Below are 17,864 nucleotides of genomic sequence, written 5' to 3'. Positions count from 1 at the left end.
CACACGAAATAAAACCATGACTAATCCCAGTCAAAGTGCTGATGACACGACGCACACAGTTTGTCTGGACTTTATTTTACTTTTTATTCCGTGACTGGATTTGTAGTTGGAGCTTCTGTTGTTCAGCGCGAGGCCGTGCTGCTGAGCACCAGAAGCTGCTGCTGAGCACCAGAAGCTGCTGAGCACCAGAAGCTGCTGAGTACCAGAAGCTGCTGCTGAGCACCAGAGGCTGCTGCTGCTGAGCACCAGAAGCTGCTGCTGCTGAGCATCAGAAGCTGCTGCTGCTGAGCACCAGAAGCTGCTGCTGCTGAGCACCAGAAGCTGCTGAGCACCAGAAGCTGCTGAGCACCAGAAGCTGCTGCTGCTGAGCATCAGAAGCTGCTGCTGCTGAGCACCAGAAGCTGCTGCTGCTGAGCACCAGAAGGTGCTGCTGCTGAGCACCAGAAGGTGCTGCTGAGCACCAGAAGCTGCTGCTGAGCACCAGAAGCTGCTGCTGCTGAGCACCAGAAGCTGCTGCTGGTTGCACCAGAAGCTGCTGCTGGTTGCACCAGAAGCTGCTGCTGGTTGCACCGGTTTACTGAGGAGCTTTGAGCTCTAATTCCATTTTCAACTGGATTTCTCCCTTTGGAGCCCAACAACCTCAGCACTTGACTTTTGCTCCTGTGTTTCTGTTGCATCGTCGTGCTTCAGGGCGAGTGAGGCACTGACTCTTTCAGTCAGATTTACAAACGTGAATTCACCTAAAATTACTCCTTAAACATAATTTGATTGAAAACATGTGACACATATTTTGTTCAAAGTCAAAATGAATTCCAATTCAGCCTTTGAGTATGAACATGAAGAATCGGAAGAACAGGAATAAAAAACCAGGGGAAGAACAATAGACTCCAGCGTTCCATGGAATGAACATTCCATTCCATGGCTCGAGCCAAACAAGAATAAAGTCTTTACTACACACATGTAGTACTTTTATGCAAGAATGCAGACACTCGCACTGGCTTTGGCCATTGCACATTATCTAGTTTTAGATTCTATTGGACAAGCCAGAAAACACAGTGGATGTTGTTAAATGCTTCGTCAGTCTTTCTGAGCTAACGCGTGTTAGCTCCATGTAGTTGCCACGATTAGCGGAGCCTGCGCGCTCTTCATTGCCACGAAAGGCCAGCTGCTGTTTAGCGAGGAAACACGTTGCATTGATGAGGTCTTTTAAAATGTCTCGGTTTTCCTTCACTTTTGTGTCGTGCAGGCTGATGTAGAGTGTGCGCTGTTCGTCCAAAGCCAGGTCGTGAGGCACATGTCCTGATGCCTCGCTGAGTGAACTTTTATAATGAATCTGTGAGCATTATACATTATACACAATACATTTCATACATGATCTAGAGTATGGAAGTACAGAGCTCATGGTCATGGGGTATTATTAGTTATAAACAGAGGGAGAGAGAGTGACACATCATTTGCATTGCACCAGCTCAGTTTGTGTGTGTGTGTTCTGTCTATGTGTGTGTGTGTGTGTGTGTGTGTTCTGTCTATGTGTGTGTGTGTGTGTGTGTGTTCTGTGTGTGTGTGTGTGTGTGTGTTCTGTCTATGTGTGTGTGTGTGTGTGTGTGTGTTCTGTCTATGTGTGTGTGAGTGTGTGTGTGTGTGTTCTGTGTGTGTGTGTGTGTTCTGTCTGTCTGTCTGTGTGTGTGTGTGTGTGTGTGTGTGTTCTGTGTGTGTGTGTGTGTGTGTGTTCTGTGTGTGTTCTCTGTGTGTGTGTGTGTGTTCTGTGTGTTCTGTGTGTGTGTGTGTGTGTTCTGTGTGTTCTCTGTGTGTGTGTGTGTGTGTGTGTGTGTGTGTGCGTGTGTTCTGTGTGTGTGTGTGTGTGTGTGTTCTGTCTGTGTGTGTGTGTGTGTGTGTTCGTGTGTTCTCTGTGTATGTTCGTGTGTGTGTTCTCTGTATGTGTGTGTGTGTGTGTGTGTGTGTGTGTGTGTGTGGGTGTGTATGTGTGTGTGTGTGTGTGAGTGTGTGTCTGTGTGTGTCTGTGTGTGTCTGTGTGTGTGTTCTCTGTATGTGTGTGTGTGTGTGTGTGTGTGTGTGCTCCCAGAGGCAGAGCGAGGTGCTGCCTCCTCCCTGTATCTGAACGGAAAAACATCTGAACATTTTGACGTTATTTGAAATAATATTGTTCGATATTGGATTCAAACGGAAAGGGGGTTTATAATACATACCAGACGACAAATATTAATATTGTTTATATTTTCAATTTTTTTTATTTCCCCCCAAGATTGACAGGCGAGGCACTGCCTCCCCTGCCTCCCCTGAATTCATGTCACTGCGTCCAGCTGCTCTTGCAGACGACCGTCGTTCACTTGGACCGTTTGCCACTCTCCCTCAGTCCCTTTGAGGGCCACGCCCAGGCTTTCCATCTGTGAGGTCAGCTCTGAAACCTCTTTCTCATGGAGAGAGTGGTTGGCTTGCATTTCCTCCTCAAAAGCTTCTCTGTACCTGTTGGTTTTTACTCTTGAAGCCTTGTCCTCGTCCTCCAGCTCCTTCACGTGCGACTTGAGCTGGTGCACAGACTTGTCATGGTAAAATCTGAACTTCTGATTCTCTTGAGCGAGCGTGTCAATCCTTTGCTGCAGTTGTGCGACGGCTTTCTCATGAAGGGAGATGCAAGGTTGCATTTCCTCCTCAAAAGCTTCTCTGGACCTTCTGTGTTTTACTCTTGAAGCCTCCCGTTCGTCCTCCAGCTCCTTAATGTATGACCGGAGCTGGTGCACAGCGTTGTCATGGTAAAATCTGAAGTTCTGATTCTCTTGAGCGAGCAGGTCAATCCTTTGCTGCAGTTGTGCGACTTCTTTCTCATGAAGGGAGATGCGAGGTTGCATTTCCTCCTCAAAAGCTTCTCTGGACCTGTTTTTTACACTTGAAGCCTCCCGTTCGTCCTCCAGCTCCTGGATGTACGATTGGAGCTGGTGCACAGTATTGTTATGGTAATATCTCAAGTTCTGATTGTCTTGAGCGAGCAGGTCAATCCTCTGCAGCAGTTGAGCAACTTCTTTGTTATGAAGAGAGATGCTAGATTGCAGTTCCTTCTCAAAAGCTTCTCTGGACCTGTTGATTTTTACTCTTGAAGCCTTCCCTTCTTCCTCCATCTCCTTAATGTATGACCGGAGCTGGTGCACAGTCTTGTCATGGTAAAGTCTGAAGCTCTGATTCTCTTGAGCGAGCGCGTCAACCCTCTGCTGCAGTTGTGCGACTTCTTCCTCATGACGGGAGATGCGAGGTTGCAGTTCCTCCTCAAAACGACGCCTTGCCAACTCAGTGCTGATGTCCCTCACAATGTGCAAATCTGCTTCCAGCCTTTTCTGGATCTCCTGGAGCTTTAGGTTTTCCCCGTCCTTCTTGTTGAGGCGCTCCTGCAGAATGACCTTCTCCATCTCGAGCTCGGACACTCTGCGGAGAGCGTCTTCCAGTTGAGCGTTGGCCTGTGTGAGCAGATCTGTCGTGGGTCTGGGCACAAACGCCATGTGGAGGCTTCACTTCTCACCTGGAGTGCTGCGATGGCGGGTATTCAAGTATTCAAGTATTCAAGTATACAAGTATTCAAATATTCGTCTTCTGTCTAACTTTTTTCTCTGTGGCTCTTTTGTTGTTGCTTTTAATGGCGGCCGGCATCCAATTGCAAAAGTGCAGTTACGGGCATCTTCTTTAGACTTTATTCTTTGGACTAAAGTCTAAAGAAAATGTTCTTCTTCTTCTTTGGTGTTTTATTGCGGCTGGAATCCAAGTGTTAAATTACCTTATTCTTTAGACTTCATTCTTCAGTCCAGAGCCCAAGAAAATGTTTGCGTCTCCACCAAAGTCCAGTCGAAAAAGGATTCGTCCGGGCTGATGACATCACTCCTTACGACGTCATCGTTGTCGTAGTTACCGCTGTCGCCATGATATCATCACTGCTCTTGAATGGAATCACGTTATGGTCGCCGGTAGGATCAGGATCATTGCTAAAGCTGCAGGAAGAGTCCTTGGAACTGATTGGGCAGAAATAGAAAAGACGCTGAACGCGCTGGATGGGAGTCAGAGTAGAGGAAGTATCAGAGTAATCAGAGTAATCAGAGTAATCAGAGTAATCAGAGTAAAGAAATGGAGGTAAGGGCGTCGCTGGTCTGTCCATAGTACATGGGAGTAACTCCAGAAATCACAATTACAGTGGCTGGATGCACTGGGAGAGAGGAAGAGGAAGAAGAAGAAGACGATGAAGACGAAGAAGACGAAGAAGAAGAAGACGAAGAAGAAGACGAAGAAGAAGACAAAGAAGAAGAAGAAGAAGAAGAAGACTATTGGAGCCATTGTGATACTGGACGGCGTCTGTATCAGATACAAAGTAGTGTTGGTCAGTGCAGATCTCTGGGCAGGAGGAAGGAAGAGCCTTCACTCACACTGGACTCACTGAGTTGGACAAACATCTGCAGGTTTATGTCATGAGTGTCAAGAGCCAGAGACTGGAGCACGTCCTGACTCACTCTACAGCACATGAAGAGACAGAACTGACATGGTTTTATGCTTTCAACACGATAGGCAGGAATTCAATCTACGGAATTCAATACAGGAATGTACTTTATTTATGTCATCTAAATACCATAGAGAAATGTCCCAGTGTCACCTGTCCCAGCATCCTCTGTCCTTAGACAAATGTCCCAGTGTCCTCTGTCCTTAGACAAATGTCCCAGCATCCTCTGTCCTTAGACAAATGTCCCAGCATCCCGTGTCCTTAGACAAATGTCCCAGCATCCCGTGTCCTTAGACAAATGTCCCAGCATCCCGTGGCCTTAGACAAATGTCCCAGCATCCCGTGTCCTTACACAAATGTCCCAGCGTCCTCTGTCCTTAGACAAATGTCCCAGCATCCTGTGTGCTTAGACAAATGTCCCAGCATCCCGTTTCCTTAGACAAATGTCCCACCATCCCGTGTCCTTAGACAAATGTCCCAGCGTCCTCTGTCCTTAGACAAATGTCCCAGCATCCTGTGTGCTTAGACAAAATAATGTCCCAGCATCCCGTGTCCTTAGACAAATGTCCCAGCATCCCGTGTCCTTAGACAAATGTCCCAGCATCCTCTGTCCTTAGACAAATGTCCCAGCATCCTCTGTCCTTAGACAAATGTCCCAGCATCCCGTGTCCTTAGACAAATGTCCTAGTGTTCCGTGTCCTTAGACAAATGTCCTAGTGTCCCGTGTCCTTAGACCGTACTTCTCGGGAAGGAAAAACTGCAAAACATCTTTGGGATGAAGAAGAAACCTTGAGGAGTTCCACAGTGAAGGAGGCGGACGAAGAACCGTTCATCTGGAGTAGAGACCGTTTCTCCCGGCAACGTCGTTATCAAAATGTTGTCTATATTATTAGCTCAATAAAAGTTTAGTTACATTTAGTTGCGTTTAGATACGTTTAGTTACGTTTAGTTGCAATTAACAGTCCTATTATTTACTATGTCAACTTCTGGTTGTGCAATCTGTTGGTCAGATGGAAAAGGAAACTACTTTAACATTTATTTTGAACTTTTACTTCTATAACTTGTATTAACTTATACGTTATGTAATATTTTGCATTCTGCATTGACGACATGAATTTGTGACAGGTTTGATAAATGACTTTCTGCACATCTCCAGTGACACGTTGTCAACACGGCACAAGGAGAATTATAATCCCCATAATCCATCTGGTGAAAGATGTGCACTTTTATCCAACTCATGTTTGAAAAGTTTGAAATCAGGCTTTTTACAATCTCTCTGAAGCCAAGACTTATTATTTATACATGTATTTTTTTCCCTTTTATATAAACGCAGCCTTTGTAAATGACCTTTCATAATTCATAACACGAAAGGGTAAAAAACACACCATGAATCTTAAAGAAAAACTCTACTTGCAAAATACAAACGGTTCTCACTAGAGGCAGGTTAAAGGTACACTGTCACTTTTCTGCTTGTTTTTGTTTCCACTGCTTGCCATTAAACTTACATAATGAGCATGGGACACTGCTAGATCATGTTACAGGTCAGATCTGTGGAAAGGCAACTACATGTAACATAAAATCCATGTTTTTGACGGTGTTTTTGAGGAATAAAAACTCTCAGTATGAAAAGAAAAGCATTAAAAGTTGAATGCCATCATATGGAACATTCCAGAAAGCAATAGCATGTCTATGAAGAAGTGCACCTTTAAGAGTAGAACGAGTGTCTGAACCAAACCAAAAGTCAAGGGCCATATGTTTAATGGGGAAATAAAGGCTTTTTATTTTACTTCGTGTCATATTTTTGTGTCTTTTTTGTTTTTCTTGCAGCGGTGAAGAACCAGGCGACGGGAAACTTCATCCTGAACGCCAAAAGCGAGGAGGCGGTGGCGCGGACGTTTATCGAGAACGGCCTGGAGTGGGAGTACGCTGCCGAAGGGGAAAAGGAGTCGCTCAAGACCATTGGCCCGTTACACGAGGGCATCATCGTCCTGGTGAGCGATACGACGGGCAGAAAAACACCAAACCGCACATACTTTTTAGCCAAAACATAGGCAAAGGCTGCTCTTTATTGCACTGAAGCCCGTTCTTACCAGGGGCGTGGCACTGTTCGTTCACCATTCGATTCTTGTCTCGATACATGGGTCACGATATCGGTTTGTTTCTGTTTTTGTCCACTCAGGAAGGCAAAAACATGCCACTATTTTTCTGTTAGTTTGCCAAATAAAATGCCATATTACTGCTTTAATGTCGTCCATATGTGATAAGTCAGGCGTTTATTGTTATTATTTGGTTCAATGACTGAATTTGTAATCGCCATAAAACTGTTTTACTGAAGGAAAAAGTACAGGAAAAAGTACAGAAAACTTTATTTTTTGAACCGTTTTCAGCCGTCCAAAGTCATTTCCCCTTTATTTACTCACTGTTTATAAGCGCCTTTTTTTTGCAGCTTTGCTAACAAAAGCTACCGTATTTACCGGACCATAAGTTGCACCTTTTTTCATAGTTTTAGCCGGGGTGCGACTTATACTTATATTTATACTTATACTTATACTCCAGTGCAACTTATATATGTTTTTTTTCTTCTTTATTATGCATTTTTTGGCTGGCGCGACTTATACTCCAGTGCGACTTATAGTCCGGAAAATACGGTAATTAAAAACTGATGCTGTACATAATTTTTACCGTCTCAAGAATAAAGCAGCACATATTCCTCATTTCACACAACTGTAAAACAAACCTTACAAAAGAAGAAAGTTAAAAATGAACATTCATTTAGTGGATCATCTGCGGGGGCCTCGAGTGCACATTAAACCTGGATCTGGTGGTTTTGTTTTCCAGGTGATTCCACAAGAAGAGGAGGTGAAGATCAGCCTGACGTACAAGTACATCATCCACGAGGACCTGCTGCCGCTCATCACCAACAACAACGTGCTCTTAGCCGAGCTGGACACGTACGAGTGGGCTTTAAAGAGCTGGTCCCAGTGCTCCAAGCCCTGCGGAGGAGGTCAGTACTGCTGCTGCGGGGGATCGGGCCTGATCGGCTGCTGTGGGGGGAGGGGCGGCTGCTGTGGGGGGAGGGGCTGGTAGTACGAGTTGTTCTAGTGGCAGAAGTTGTTATTCTAGTGGTAGTAGTTGGTAGTACTTGTTGTTCTAGTGGTAGAAGTTGGTAGTACTTGTTGTTCTAGTGGTAGTGGTTGGTAGTACTTGTTGTTCTAGTGGCAGAAGTTGTTATTCTAGTGGTAGTAGTTGGTAGTACTTGTTGTTCTAGTGGTAGAAGTTGGTAGCACTTGTTGTTCTAGTGGTAGTAGTTGGTAGTACTTGTTGTTCTAGTGGTAGTAGTTGGTAGCACTTGTTGTTCTAGTGGTAGTAGTTGGTAGCACTTGTTGTTCTAGTGGTAGTAGTTGGTAGCACTTGTTGTTCTAGTGGTAGTAGTTGGTAGTACTTGTTGTTCTAGTGGTAGTAGTTGGTAGTACTTGTTGTTCTAGTGGTAGTGGTTGGTAGTACTTGTTGTTCTAGTGGTAGTGCTTGTTGTTCTAGTGGTAGTGGTTGGTAGTACTTGTTGTTCTAGTGGCAGAAGTTGTTATTCTAGTGGTAGTAGTTGGTAGTACTTGTTGTTCTAGTGGTAGAAGTTGGTAGCACTTGTTGTTCTAGTGGTAGTAGTTGGTAGTACTTGTTGTTCTAGTGGTAGTAGTTGGTAGCACTTGTTGTTCTAGTGGTAGTAGTTGGTAGCACTTGTTGTTCTAGTGGTAGTAGTTGGTAGCACTTGTTGTTCTAGTGGTAGTAGTTGGTAGTACTTGTTGTTCTAGTGGTAGTAGTTGGTAGTACTTGTTGTTCTAGTGGTAGTGGTTGGTAGTACTTGTTGTTCTAGTGGTAGTGCTTGTTGTTCTAGTGGTAGTGGTTGGTAGTACTTGTTGTTCTAGTGGTAGTAGTTGGTAGTACTTGTTGTTCTAGTGGTAGTGGTTGGTAGTACTTGTTGTTCTAGTGGTAGTGCTTGTTGTTCTAGTGGTAGTGGTTGGTAGTACTTGTTGTTCTAGTGGTAGTGGTTGGTAGTACTTGTTGTTCTAGTGGTAGTGGTTGGTAGTACTTGTTGTTCTAGTGGTAGTGGTTGGTAGCACTTGTTGTTCTAGTGGTAGTAGTTGGTAGTACTTGTTGTTCTAGTGGTAGTAGTTGGTAGTACTTGTTGTTCTAGTGGTAGTGGTTGGTAGTACTTGTTGTTCTAGTGGTAGTGCTTGTTGTTCTAGTGGTAGTGGTTGGTAGTACTTGTTGTTCTAGTGGTAGTAGTTGGTAGTACTTGTTGTTCTAGTGGTAGTGGTTGGTAGTACTTGTTGTTCTAGTGGTAGTGCTTGTTGTTCTAGTGGTAGTGGTTGGTAGTACTTGTTGTTCTAGTGGTAGTGGTTGGTAGTACTTGTTGTTCTAGTGGTAGTGGTTGGTAGTACTTGTTGTTCTAGTGGTAGTGGTTGGTAGTACTTGTTGTTCTAGTGGTAGTAGTTGGTAGTACTTGTTGTTCTAGTGGTAGTAGTTGGTAGTACTTGTTATTCTAGTGGTGGTAGTTGGTAGTACTAGTTTTTCTAGTGGTAGTAGTTGTTGCTCTAGTAGTAGTAGTAGTTGGTGTTGTTGTGGTGGTTGTTCTAGTGGAAGTAGTAGTAGTAGTAGTAGTAGTAATGCTTGTAGTAGAATCAGACTGTGGTTGTGTTGCCTTTAAGAGTTATCATAGGTCGTCACATTAAACACAGATAGTTTGGATTTAATGCTGTCAGATCTGATATAAAACACAAATACTGCTCAGGGCCATTTAGTTTAACTCAAATAAAGAGAAATGGTTGTAACTTTATTGTTGCCTTTCTCTCTATTTATTATTTTGGTAATTGATCAATCTCTTTTTCCTTTCTCGCCCCCTGAGCTTTATTAGACTCGAGAGCTCAGTGTGAAAGGATGAGAGAGAAGGGAAGGGTCAGTCTGGAGTTGAGTCCGTTTAGACCGCGAAACGCTCGTGAACGTTTGATTTTTTACTCAGTTTCACCCACACAAAAAAGTCCCACAACATTTAAACATTTCCCGAGTAGTAAACCTAGTGCAGAGCTAAGTGCTAACAAGCTAGCAAGGTAAAGAAAACGATAAGTTTGATGCTACACACTCAATTAGCCATAAACATGTGATCTTATTAGCGTAGCGTGCCAGTGGGCTGCTGCGATTGGCCAAAACGCCGCTGGACACATCCACGGCACAAACCTCATTAGCGCCGTAATCTCAGTCTGACCTTTCATCAGCAAGCGCGGCCAATCGTGACGCGTCGCTTTCACCACGTCGTATCCACGGAGACGACATGGCTTTGCCTGGAACGCTCCACAGAATGACATTTGTCCATCTCGTATTTAATCGCGTCCAGATGTCTGCGAGGCTATGAACGTTCATCCCTCCACAGATCCGACCTGTAACTTGACCTGACAGACCCTCCTCCAGAAAAGTTACACAGTGCTACTGTTAAAGAACATTTAGATCTCCACACACAGACCTTCTAACGTCTTCTTCTTCCTCCTCTTCCTCTTCTTCTTCCTCTTCCTCTGCTTCTTCCTCTTCCGCTACTTCCTCCTCTTCCTCTTCTTCCTCTTCCTCTTCTTCTCCCTCTTCTTCTCCCTCTTCTCCCTCTTCCACTTCTTCTTCCTCTTCCGGTTCCTCTTATTCTTCCTCTTCTTCTTCTTCTTCTTCTTCTTCCCCCTTCTCTTCCTATTCTTCCTCCTCTTCCTCTTTCTCTTCCGCCTCCTTCTCCTCTTCCTCTTCTTCCTCCTCTCCTTCTTCCTCTTCCTCCTCTCCTTCCTCTTCCTCTGCTTCTTACTCTTCCGCTTCTTCCTCCTCTTCCTCTTCTTCTTCTTCTTCCTCTTCCTCTTCTTCTTCTTCCTCTTCTTCTCCCTCTTCTTCTTCCTCTTCCACTTCCTCTTCTTCCTCTTCCTGTTCTTCCTCTTCTTCCTCTTCTTCTCCCTCCTCTTCTTCTTGCTCCTCTTCCTCCTCTTCCTCTTCCTCTTCCTCTTCCAGGTATCCAGTACACGAAGTACGGCTGCCGCCGTAAGAGCGACAGTCGCCTGGTTCACCGTAACTTCTGCGAGACGAGTAAGAAGCCCAAGCCCATCCGCAAGCGCTGCAACAACCAGGAGTGCAGCCCGCCCACGTGAGGCCCCAGTCAGATCTGCGAGGGTCCGCCCGCCGGCCCCCAGCGTCACACCCCCCGCTAACTCTTCTCTCCCTCGCCAGGTGGGTGCCGGAGGCGTGGGGCCCCTGCAGTAAGTCCTGTGGGAAGCTGGGGTACCAGACCCGGGCGGTGCAGTGCGTGCAGGCGCTACACAACAGCACCCAGAGGCCCGTCCACAGCAAGCACTGCGCCCAGGAGCGGCCCGACACCCGGAGGGCCTGCAACCAGACGCTGTGCCCCGCCCAGTGGAGGACGGGGGCGTGGTCGCAGGTGAGGGGCGGGCGCGAGGAGAGGTCCTGAGATTCCTTTGCGGCACGATTTATGACTCTAAACGTCATTTCCACAAACTAGGAATGTGCTTTGGAGATATTGTGCAACATAAAACAAAGATCAATAATAGTCAAATACATTAAATCCAAAAATGCGTCAAATACAGTAAAATATGATAAAATAATCAAATAAAAGGCATGCATAAAGTAAGTTGTTAAATAAACGCACAGTCTAAAACCAACTTTAAATAGGTATTAAAAGTTGTAATGAATAATTGTAATAATAAACATTTGTGTTATGTTATGTAGTGTATATTTCACAGTGTTTTATTTGGTTTCTGTGTATTTTTTCTTTTTGTGATTAAAGCCCTTTAGAACCGCGCCCACTCTTCAGAATCAAACAACCCCCAAAATACTCCTCAAACTATCTGAAGTGTAATATTATTTAGATCATTAGCTGTAATTCTTTTGACCAGGAGAGGCTGGTGCAGTTTGTGATGCACATTTTGCTGTTTGTTTGTTGTTGTTGTTGTTGTTGTTGTTGTTGTTGTTGTTGTTGCTGCTGCTGCTGTAATTGTGGCTGTTGTTTCCTGCTCAGTGCTCGGTGTCGTGTGGAGAGGGGATCCAGCAGAGGCAGGTTGTGTGCAAAGCCAGTGACAACTCCATCGGGGAATGTTCTGAGGACAAACCTGAGACTGTGCTCATCTGCAAACTCAAGCTCTGCCCAGGTAAATGCTACTGCTACTACTGCTGCTGCTATTGCTACTGCTACTGCTACTGCTACTGCTACTGCTACTACTGCTACTACTGCTGCTGCTATTGCTACTGCTACTGCTACTGCTACTACTGCTGCTACTACTGCTACTGCTACTGCTACTGCTACTGCTACTGCTACTGTTACGGCTACAACTACGGCAACGGCTATGGCTACTGCTATTGCTACGGCTACGGCAACGGCTACTGCTACGGCTACGGCAACGGCTATGGCTACTGCTACTGCTACGGCTACGGCTATGGCTACTGCTATTGCTACGGCTACGGCTACTGCTACTGCTACTGCTACGGCTACTGCTACGGCTACGACTATGGCTACTGCTATTGCTACTGCTATTGCTACGGCTACTGCTACGGCTACTGCTACGGCTACTGCTACGGCTACGGCTGCTGCTACTACTACTACTTCTACTACTACATCCCCAGGAGACACGCAGCCGACCAGCAGAAGAAAAAACGCTATTAAAATAAATAAACTCAAAATTAGTATCACAGTAAGAATAAAGTGCAATAACTGTGCAGGTCCTTCTTTAAAAGTTCAGTGCCACCGTTATGGAAACTACTTCTTCTTCTTCTACTACTACACTATTACGTAAGTGACTGTGTATATTGTGTATTGCTGTTGTTCCAGGCGACTCGTCTCTGTCACAGTCAATCGTCGACGCTTTAGAAAACTCCACAGTCACAGACGACGCTGCTCACACCAAGTTTTTCGAAAATCCAGTTTCAAAAACGTCATCGAGTAAGTGACTTTCAACTTCAGTCATTGTACGGCAAATACTATACATATACATACTATATTTATGATGTGGAACTGATATATGTTGGCTTTTTGCACAGTTCGCCGGCTTCTTAAAGGCACTGGGTCTGACTTTCCTCTCTTTTAGCGCAGGAAAATGTTGTTTACTCCTGAATTGTAAAAGCTGTTACTACTGAGAGGGATAATTTTCTTCATGTTCTTAGTGGAAAAGATTTGTAGTAATATAGTAAATAAACCTTGGAAGCTATAGATACCAATGTTTTAATACGTTAAAATCGTTAAAAACTTGTCATAAGCACTTCAACAACAAAGAATTATTTCGCTTCACTTTTCGTCATCATTATTGTCTCTATAACTCTCACTATATTTACTCTGAACATCCAGTTTAGAATCATTATTTTACCCATTCACTGCGATGTTATGTAACGTGTTTTTCTTCCACAGATGAGCCATGTTTACGAGACAAATCCATCTTCTGCCAAATGGAGGTTCTGGCCCAGTACTGCTCCATCCCCGGCTACAACAAGCTCTGCTGCGAATCCTGCAACAAACGACAGAACCTGCACCACGCGGACCTCCAGGACCCGGCTACGGACCCGGCTACAGAGCCGGCTACAGACCCGGCCCGGGACTCGACCGGGAACTCCGACCCGACGCCAACCAAAGCCACGGCGACTAAAGCCACGGCGACTAAAGCCACGGCGACTAAAGCCACGGCGACTAAAGCCACGGCAACCAAAGCCACGGCGACCAAAGCCACGGCGACTAAAGCCACGGCGACTAAAGCCACGGCGACTAAAGCCACGGCGACTAAAGCCACGGCAACCAAAGCCACGGCGACCAAAGCCACGGCGACTAAAGCCACGGTGACACTGGGTTTGGGTAAAGTGACGGCGGCGACATCGTCAGGCCAAACTGTGACTTCCAGAACGGGCAGGAAAGTCCGGTTCACGACCCCAGAGACGAGCACCGAGTCTGGGGCGGGTCTGGAGGGAGCTGCAGCTGTCACTCAGAGCCACGGAACAAGTGAGTTATACATCTGACACTGGGCCCACCAGGACTAAACCAGGTCTAAACCAGGTCTAAACCAGGACTAAACCAGGTCTAAACCTGGTCTAAACCAGGTCTAAACCAGGTCTAAACCAGGTCTAAACCAGGACTAAACCAGGACTAAACCAGGTCTAAACCAGGACTAAACCAGGACTAAACCAGGTCTAAACCAGGACTAAACCAGGACTAAACCAGGTCTAAACCAGGTCTAAACCAGGTCTAAACCAGGACTAAACCAGGACTAAACCAGGTCTAAACCAGGTCTAAACCAGGTCTAAACCAGGACTAAACCAGGACTAAACCAGGTCTAAACCAGGACTAAACCAGGTCTAAACCTGGTCTAAACCAGGTCTAAACCAGGTCTAAACCAGGTCTAAACCAGGACTAAACCAGGACTAAACCAGGTCTAAACCAGGACTAAACCAGGACTAAACCAGGTCTAAACCAGGACTAAACCAGGACTAAACCAGGTCTAAACCAGGTCTAAACCAGGTCTAAACCAGGACTAAACCAGGACTAAACCAGGTCTAAACCAGGTCTAAACCAGGTCTAAACCAGGTCTAAACCAGGACTAAACCAGGTCTAAACCAGGACTAAACCAGGACTAAACCAGGTCTAAACCAGGTCTAAACCAGGTCTAAACCAGGTCTAAACCAGGTCTAAACCCAGACTAAAGCTACAGTGAGGTGAGGTAAGGTTTATTTGTACCCGAGGGTAGATTTGGTTGCAGGTTTTAAAGAGTGGGCTGCTCACACACACATGGACGACATGAATGATATTGAAAGTGACATAACAGGGACGACAGGTGCTCCAGCCACAGAGACGACAGGTGCTCCAGACACAGAGACGACAGGTGCTCCAGCCGACAGGTGCTCCAGCCACAGAGACGACAGGTGCTCCTGACACAGAGACGACAGGTGCTTCAGCCACAGAGACGACAGGTGCTCCAGACAGAGACGACAGGTGTACAGACAGTTATTAGTGTCAGAATACAGCAGATAAAATACAGAGGATGAAATACAGAGTAAAAAACATCATAGATACAAAAAGCTAGTCCAGTTTTTGGAGCTGTAACTTGGTTTATGAAAAGAAGATGTCTCATATTTAGTTTTATCACCTCCTGTTGCCTAGAGACCGTCTGTTTCAGTCATTAGTGTTTGTGTTATGAAGCAGCCTCATTTTCAAAGCTCCAGTTGTTCTGCACACACCGAGACGCTTGGTTATTAATATTATCTAACTTTATCTAACTTTACACAGTTTTACCTCTGAGTTTGAGCAGTTTTCTGTCTTTAGATTTGGGCATCATTGGTTAACTCTGATTGGAGCTGTTCTTTTTCAGTCCTGATATCGATTTCTATGGATACTTAGACTTCCCGATGCAGCTGATAGCAGGTTACGCCCCTTAAAACTACTTCAACATGTTATCAAAACCTTCTGAAAGATTAAGAGTTGTAAGTAACTTAAAAATATACCAATTCTGTTATTTGCTCTCGAGTTACAGTAACTTTACAACTGACTGAATTACGCAGGTTCTGAGCTTTAAAAAGAGGCATCACATGGTAGAAATATGTTGGAAAAAAGGAAATCAAATGTTCTAGTATCGGCAGTGGTATCGGCAGTGAGATCGGCGCTGGTATCGGTGCATCCCTAGTTTTTCCAGTGTCTTATTACAGTTGTAGTTACCACGTTATTGACAGACATTACAAGCTTATGATTGTGCTGTACAGTGCTAATCATAAAGTGCTAATTGCTTTCTCAGACTGTCAATCAAAGGTGTATCATGTCACTTTTCCACATGTTCCACAGTACGGCATAAAACTCTTCGATTTAGCATTAATTGTATTTTTTTTATTGATTTTTAAAAAAAATACTCATTCATTCATTTATTTCATTTATCATCATGATTTTTTCATTTATGACTCAAAAACTATTTATTACTATTTTTATTTATTTATTATTTATTTATTATTTATTTATTATTTATTTGATTTTATGATTATTATTATTTTGACGAATAAAAATATATATATTTTTTACTTTATTTTGTAGAATTAATGTTTAAAGGGTAAATGTGTTTCTTTTGCCAAATTTGTGGATGAAATCACTAATATTATTTTGGACTTAATATGTTCCAACTCTGTTTAAGAATGAAGCTCTTTTTCCTGTCATTTCCAACATATTTTTTCATCTTCCCTTCACCCACTGCTACTTGTTCGGTTTAAAGCATTTAAACGTGACCTCACCGTTTTCCCGTTTTGTCTTTCCCAGGAAAAGCGTGCGAAAAAGACTCCTCGATCTTCTGCCAAATGGACGTCCTCACACGCTACTGCTCCATCCCCGGCTACAGCAAACTCTGCTGCCAATCCTGCGGCAAGAGGGAAACGCCGGCGCTGCGCCTCCAGCCCCCCGACGCTCAGGACCCCCCGCAGACCGGACAGTTCCCCCCGCAGACCGGACAGTTCCGATCGCAGACCGGACAGGACCCCCCGCAGACCGGACAGTTCCCCCCGCAGACCGGACAGTTCCGATCGCAGACCGGACAGGACCCCCCGCAGACCGGACAGTTCCCCCCGCAGACCGGACAGTTCCGATCGCAGACCGGACAGGACCCCCCGCAGACCGGACAGTTCCCCCCGCAGACCGGACAGGACCCCCCGCAGACCGGACAGTTCCCCCCGCAGACCGGACAGGACCCCCCGTACACCGGACAGTTCCCATCGCAGACCGGACAGTTCCCCCCGCAGACCGGACAGTTCCCCCCGCAGACCGGACAGTTCCCCCCGCGGACCGGACAGTTCCGATCGCAGACCGGACAGGACCCCCCGTACACCGGACAGTTCCCATCGCAGACCGGACAGTTCCCCCCGCAGACCGGACAGTTCCCCCCGCAGACCGGACAGTTCCGATCGCAGACCGGACAGGACCCCCCGCAGACCGGACAGTTCCCCCCGCAGACCGGACAGGACCCCCCGCAGACCGGACAGTTCCCACCGCAGACCGGACAGGACCCCCCGCAGACCGGACAGTTCCCCCCGCAGACCGGACAGGACCCCCCGCAGACCGGACAGTTCCCCCCGCAGACCGGACAGTTCCCATCGCAGACCGGACAGTTCCCCCCGCAGACCGGACAGTTCCCCCCGCAGACCGGACAGGACCCCCCGCAGACCGGACAGTTCCCACCGCAGACCGGACAGGACCCCCCGCAGACCGGACAGTTCCCCCCGCAGACCGGACAGTTCCCCCCGCAGACCGGACAGTTCCCACCGCAGACCGGACAGGACCCCCCGCAGACCGGACAGGAGCCCCCGCAGACCGGACAGTTCCCCCCGCAGACTGGACAGTTCCCACCGCAGACCGGACAGGACCCCCCGCAGACCGGACAGGACCCCCCGCAGACCGGACAGTTCCCCCCGCAGACCGGACAGTTCCCACCGCAGACCGGACAGGACCCCCCGCAGACCGAACAGGACCCCCCGCAGACCGGACAGTTCCCCCCGCAGACCGGACAGTTCCCACCGCAGACCGGACAGGACCCCCCGCAGACCGGACAGTTCCCACCGAGCGCACGCGACCTTTCCTCCGCCGCGCCCCGACGTGCCGCCACGCTCACCCCGGGGATGTCGGACGAGGGGCCCGAACTACCTCCGCGACCGGACGGGACGGACTGACGCTGAAGTCGCACTTTAGGTCGCCCGGTCGCCGCCGCCTCGAAAAAGGGACGATTGTCAGACAGGCCTTTCACACCGACAAACTACTGAACGCCAACGGTCACGAATCCAGACCCCAGGAAGGGGTCGGTAAAAGCGTAAAAATGCGTATATCTGACCCTCGTGTAAGTTACTTTGCGATATGTAACGTCCATAGATCCGAAACAAAGTGCATTTTAACAGATAATATCTTCCTTGTGGTCGGGGATCCCTGGATTACGTGAAATACAGTGCTAGTTTTGGTTTGGAACTCTCTTGTAGACGGAGGTGGCAAGTAACCAAGTATTTGTACTAAGTTGCTGTACTTAAGTAAAGTACAGATACCTAAAAAATGAACTCTTATAAAAATGATCTAGTTGCGTTTTAAAATCGCTTCCGAAGTAAAAAAAAATCCCACCTTCTGATCTTTTACTTGAGTACACTTGGTGTACTGTTGTATTTTTCAGCAGTACTTTTACTTTTACCAGCGTCATGTTAGAGTCAGCTAATTGTACGTTCGCTTGAGTATTGGTTTTCGTGATTCTCGTACAGAAAGAACCACTTGGATCGGTACAAGTCGCACTCAATGCGGCTCCGCGCTATCTTTAGGTGAAATGGATCGTGAAAAACTGTCAAGACAATGATCGAA

General features: G+C 46.5%; 1 protein-coding gene across 1 annotated transcript in view; it reads left to right on the top strand.

The window, feature by feature from the left end:
- Positions 1–17,197, top strand: part of adamts14 (ADAM metallopeptidase with thrombospondin type 1 motif, 14) — a 208,427-nt gene extending 191,230 nt beyond the window's left edge. The window contains exons 15-22 of the mRNA XM_072456808.1: positions 6,320–6,483; positions 7,331–7,496; positions 10,523–10,655; positions 10,739–10,946; positions 11,544–11,673; positions 12,351–12,461; positions 12,924–13,505; positions 15,798–17,197. Of these exons, the coding sequence (XP_072312909.1) occupies positions 6,320–6,483; positions 7,331–7,496; positions 10,523–10,655; positions 10,739–10,946; positions 11,544–11,673; positions 12,351–12,461; positions 12,924–13,505; positions 15,798–17,197 (2,894 nt within the window). The remainder of the gene's footprint in view (positions 1–6,319; positions 6,484–7,330; positions 7,497–10,522; positions 10,656–10,738; positions 10,947–11,543; positions 11,674–12,350; positions 12,462–12,923; positions 13,506–15,797) is intronic.
- Positions 17,198–17,864: the final 667 nt, after the last annotated feature.

This window comes from Eucyclogobius newberryi, unplaced genomic scaffold, assembly GCF_026437365.1.
Source record: "Eucyclogobius newberryi isolate DKJ021-1_F unplaced genomic scaffold, fEucNew1.0.hap1 SCAF_20, whole genome shotgun sequence".
Lineage (NCBI taxonomy): Eukaryota > Metazoa > Chordata > Actinopteri > Gobiiformes > Gobiidae > Eucyclogobius > Eucyclogobius newberryi.
Note: the sequence above shows the minus strand (reverse complement) of the source record. Positions and strands in the feature narration are given on the sequence as shown.